The sequence below is a fragment of the Pleuronectes platessa genome, chromosome 15, assembly GCF_947347685.1.
Source record: "Pleuronectes platessa chromosome 15, fPlePla1.1, whole genome shotgun sequence".
NCBI classification, from domain to species: domain Eukaryota; kingdom Metazoa; phylum Chordata; class Actinopteri; order Pleuronectiformes; family Pleuronectidae; genus Pleuronectes; species Pleuronectes platessa.
In genome coordinates this window covers 225,001-230,000 of record NC_070640.1, presented here as the reverse complement: position 1 = coordinate 230,000, position 5,000 = coordinate 225,001, and the positions used below count along the sequence as shown (strand labels likewise).

Here is a 5,000-nt window from a genome sequence, read left to right as displayed (position 1 = left end):
GTTAGAGAATACATTATGTCAATGAGTGTCCTCACAACTACGGAGAGACATGTATATGTGTGTTTGTTAATCTCCCACACATTTTCGAATGAATCGATTCTAACTCTACAGCTACATTTAGCTTAGCACAAAGACTGGCTAGCTTAGCTCCTAGCATCTCTCATATTGTTGAATATTACCTGTTGAGTAATGAGCATTGTGGCTCAGGAAGTGGAATGGGTTTTCTGCTAACCTGAAGACCGGCGGTTGATCCCCGTCTCCTCCATTCTGTGTGGCAAAGTCTCCTTGGTCAAGATACTGAACACAAGAGTATGATTGATGTTCTGCAGATGAATCAATGAACGTGTGGATGATTCATATAAAAACAGAGAATTTACTGTGAAAGTTTTTCTGTCTTCCAGTTCGGCTTCATGACAGCATCTCAGAGGAGCTACATCATTACCTCATCTTCGACCTGTGAGTGCTGCTTCTTCTACGCTGTCATACATATGTGAGGTCACAGGTGTCATGTTATTATTTTTTATCGTGGTTTGTGACGTCATTTTGTACGTTGCACGTTTTTTTACGATGTGTTACATCTCTTTATGGCATTAGGTTAAAGTCAGCCGAGTTATATTTAGTTATGATAGATTTACATTGTGTCATTTTTTTCATCTCGTGATTTGACACTAGTCCATGTTTGTGTTGTGACGTTAGCTTGTTGTTGTTGTGTGGTCCTGTGTGATGTGACATAAACCTCTGTGTGTGTACATGTTGTGTCGTCTCCTCTGATGCAGGGTCACAGGCGGCGAGCTGTTTGAAGACATCGTGGCCAGAGAATATTACAGTGAAGCTGATGCCAGGTAGGAAACAGTCGCTCCCTCACACTGTAACATACGTGTGAGCTGATCACAAACACACTTCACACATGAACTCTTTCTCTGAACAGCCACTGCATCCAGCAGATTTTGGAGGCGGTGCTACACTGTCACCAGATGGGCGTGGTCCACAGAGACCTAAAGGTCAGGTTTTATTTTTACTTCCACCAAGGAGGTCATGTTGTCAGTGTTTGTTTGTGTTGTTCATGTGATCGCAGAACTATGAAATCTTTTGTTACGCACCTCATCGACCAGATCCTGGTACTTTGCTATCTTTTGTTGGTGAGCGATGAATGGATTCTCATGTTCTGAAGGAATATTGATGTTCTTGCCCTTGGAGGCTTGTCTCCTTCCCTCCGGAAGCTGGAAAATTCGGACGGTGATGGCTGGTGTTTGTTGGCGTTGAGCCTCTGCAGCTCCCTTCAAATGGCTTGAGGACCTTACCGTGCCTCGATCGGTACCGATCTTCCTGCCAGATCTTTGGGACAGCCAGTAAAGATGGGATTCACTGCTTGCAGGATGATTCTTCTTGTTGGCCCCAGATCTTCAGGTTATTTGGAGTTGGCAAAAGTTAAGCAACAGCTAACAGGTCAGAATTTCCTTTCAGGAAAGGGATTGCTCGAGTGTCCGGTCATCCACTGAGCCCAGCTGCTTCTACACAGTGGTTTTCTTGTCCTGCCTCTCGGACCATCTGCATCAGAAGTGTCCTCCTGCTTTTGGCATTAGCCTCACTCTACTTAGTGGCTTTGTATTGTCCAAGTCCTAGTCATCCTTGACAGACCCAAACAACATCTCCTGATGCTTCAGTTTTCCTTTCAGGAAACATTGACGGCTTAATTTTGCCTGGTTTGAAATGCATCCGTATCATCACCATATGTTAGCATTGCTACCGTCTCCGATGAAAACCAATGGGAAGAGTTAGCCTGTTAGCATCTGTTCTGTGTTTCCAGCCAGAGAACCTGCTTCTGGCCTCGAAGTCCAAAGGTGCGGCTGTGAAACTGGCCGACTTCGGCCTCGCCATCGAGGTGGAGGGAGACCAGCAGGCCTGGTTTGGTGAGAACTCACAGTAATATTGTAGTAACACTGTTTTCCACTGTTACAACACTGTAGTACAGTTAATAAATACTTTAGTAATGCTGTAGTAACATTGCAGTAACAGTTTAATAATATGTAATAACATTTCAGTAATGCTGTAGTAACAATCTCTTAATACTGTAGTTATACTGGTAACACTGAAGTAACAGTTCTGTAACATTGTAGTAACCGTTTGGTAATGCTGTGGTATTGGCGGGGGGGCTGGCTAAGGGGTAGAGTGGTCATGCTCTTACACTTTAGTAACAGTTTAGTAATAATGTAGTAATACTGTAGTAACACTGCAGTGACAGCTTAGTAACACTGTAGTAACATAGTAGTAACACTAATACTGTAGTAAAGTTGTGTGTGTGTTTTACAGGCTTTGCAGGGACTCCAGGTTACTTGTCCCCAGAGGTTCTAAGGAAGGACCCGTATGGAAAAGCAGTCGACCTCTGGGCCTGTGGTCAGACTCGACTGTCTCTACTGTCTGTCTCTACTGTCTCTACTGTCTCTATCTAATGTCTCTGTGTCTTTCTTTACTGTCTTTGTCTCTACTGTATTTGTTTCTATTGTCTCTACTGTCTCTATCTAATGTCTCTGTGTCTTTCTTTACTGTCTTTGTTTCTACTGTCTCTACTGCCTGTTTCTTTACTGTCTATTTCTCGACTGTCTCTATCTTTACTGTCTCTACTCTCTCTACTGTCTCTGTCTCTCGTGACACTGTCTCTACTGTCTCTACTGTCTCTCTCTCTACTGTCTCTACTGTATCTGTCTCTACTGTCTCAACTCTCTCTGTCTCTACTCTTTCTACTGTCGCTGTCCTTAATGTCTTTCCTCCTTCTATCAGGTGTGATTCTCTACATCTTATTGGTCGGTTATCCTCCGTTCTGGGATGAAGATCAACATCGTCTCTACCAGCAGATTAAAGCTGGAGCTTATGATGTAGGTCACCTGACCTCTGACCTGTGTCACCTGACTCCTCACCTGTGTCACGTGACATCTGACCTGTGTCAGCTGACCTCTGACTTGTGTCAGCTGACCTCTGACCTGTGTCACCTGACTCCTCACCTGTGTCTCCTGACCTCTGACCTGTTTCACCTGACTCCTCACCTTTGTCACGTGATATTTCAACTGTGTCATATGACTCCTCACCTGTGTCACCTGACTCCTCACCTGTGTCACCTGACTCCTTACTTGTGTCACCTGACTCCCCACCTGTGTCACCTGACTCCTCACCTGTGTCTCCTGACCTCTGACCTGTTTCACCTGACTCCTCACCTTTGTCACGTGATATTTCAACTGTGTCATATGACTCCTCACCTGTGTCACCTGACTCCTCACCTGTGTCTCCTGACTCCTCACCTGTCTCACGTGACATCTCAACTGTGTCACCTGACTCCTCACCTGTGTCACCTGACTCCTCACCTGTGTCACCTGACTCCTCACTTGTATCACCTGACTCCCAACTGTCACCTGACTCCTCACCTGTGTCACCTGACTCCCCACCTGAGTCATCTGACTCCTCACCTGTGTCATCTGACTCCCAACTGTGTCACCTGACTCCCCACCTGTGTCACCTGACTCCCCACCTGTGTCTCCTGACTCCTCACCTGTCTCACGTGACATCTCAACTGTGTCACCTGACTCCTCACCTGTGTCACCTGACTCCTCACCTGTGTCACCTGACTCCTCACCTGAGTCATCTGACTCCTCACCTGTGTCACCTGACTCCTCACCTGTGTCACCTGACTCCTCACTTGTATCACCTGACTCCCAACTGTCACCTGACTCCTCACCTGTGTCACCTGACTCCCCACCTGAGTCATCTGACTCCTCACCTGTGTCATCTGACTCCCAACTGTGTCACCTGACTCCCCACCTGTGTCACCTGACTCCTCACCTGTCTCACGTGACATCTCAACTGTGTCACCTGACTCCTCACCTGTGTCACCTGACTCCTCACCTGTGTCACCTGACTCCTCACCTGAGTCATCTGACTCCTCACCTGTGACACCTGACTCCTCACCTGTGTCACCAGACTCCCCACCTGTGTCACTTGACTCCCCACCTGTGTCACCTGACTCCTCACCTGTGTCCCCTGACTGCCAACTGTGTCACCTGACTCCTCAACTGTGTCACCTGACTCCTCACCTGTCTCACCTGACTCATCACCTGTGTCACCTGACTCCCCACCTGTGTCACCTGACTCCCCACCTGTGTCATCTGACTCCTCACCTGTGTCATCTGACTCCCCACCTGAGTCATCTGACTCCTCACCTGTGTCATCTGACTCCCAACTGTGTCACCTGACTCCCCACCTGTGTCACCTGACTCCCCACCTGTGTCACCTGACTCCCAACTGTCACCTGACTCCTCACCTGTGTCACCTGACTCCCCACCTGAGTCATCTGACTCCTCACCTGTGTCATCTGACTCCCAACTGTGTCACCTGACTCCTCACCTGTGTCACCTGACGCCTCACCTGTGTCACCTGACTCCTCACCTGTGTCACCTGACGCCTCACCTGTGTCACCTGACTCCTCACCTGTGTCACCTGACTCCTCACCTGTCTCACGTGACATCTCAACTGTGTCACCTGACTCCCCACCTGTGTCACCTGACTCCCCCCCTGTGTCACCTGACTCCTCACCTGTGTCACCTGACTCCTCACCTGTGTCACCTGACTCCCCACCTGTGTCACCTGACTCCCCACCTGTGTCACCTGACCTTTCATCTGTTGCTGTCGTTGTGTCCTAGTTTCCGTCTCCGGAGTGGGACACAGTGACTCCTGAAGCCAAAGATCTCATAAATAAGATGTTGACCATCAATCCGGCAAAACGCATCACAGCTGCAGAGGCCCTCAAACATCCGTGGATCTCAGTGAGAGCCTCTTATATATGATCACAGTGACTCACCTTCATCCTGACATGATGATGATGATGTGTTCTCGTCCTCCCAGCATCGCTCCACGGTGGCGTCCTGTATGCACAGACAGGAAACCGTCGAGTGTCTGAAGAAGTTTAACGCCAGGAGGAAACTGAAGGTAGGCGGGCTCAACATCACATGATT

General features: G+C 48.2%; 1 protein-coding gene across 1 annotated transcript in view; it reads left to right on the top strand.

Moving 5' to 3' along the window:
- camk2a (calcium/calmodulin-dependent protein kinase II alpha) overlaps positions 1–5,000 on the top strand; it is a 16,965-nt gene that overhangs the window by 3,015 nt on the left and 8,950 nt on the right. Inside the window, exons 4-11 of the mRNA XM_053441107.1 lie at positions 402–456; positions 777–842; positions 929–1,001; positions 1,808–1,910; positions 2,311–2,394; positions 2,779–2,873; positions 4,689–4,811; positions 4,891–4,974. Coding sequence (XP_053297082.1) covers positions 402–456; positions 777–842; positions 929–1,001; positions 1,808–1,910; positions 2,311–2,394; positions 2,779–2,873; positions 4,689–4,811; positions 4,891–4,974 — 683 coding nt within the window. The remainder of the gene's footprint in view (positions 1–401; positions 457–776; positions 843–928; positions 1,002–1,807; positions 1,911–2,310; positions 2,395–2,778; positions 2,874–4,688; positions 4,812–4,890; positions 4,975–5,000) is intronic.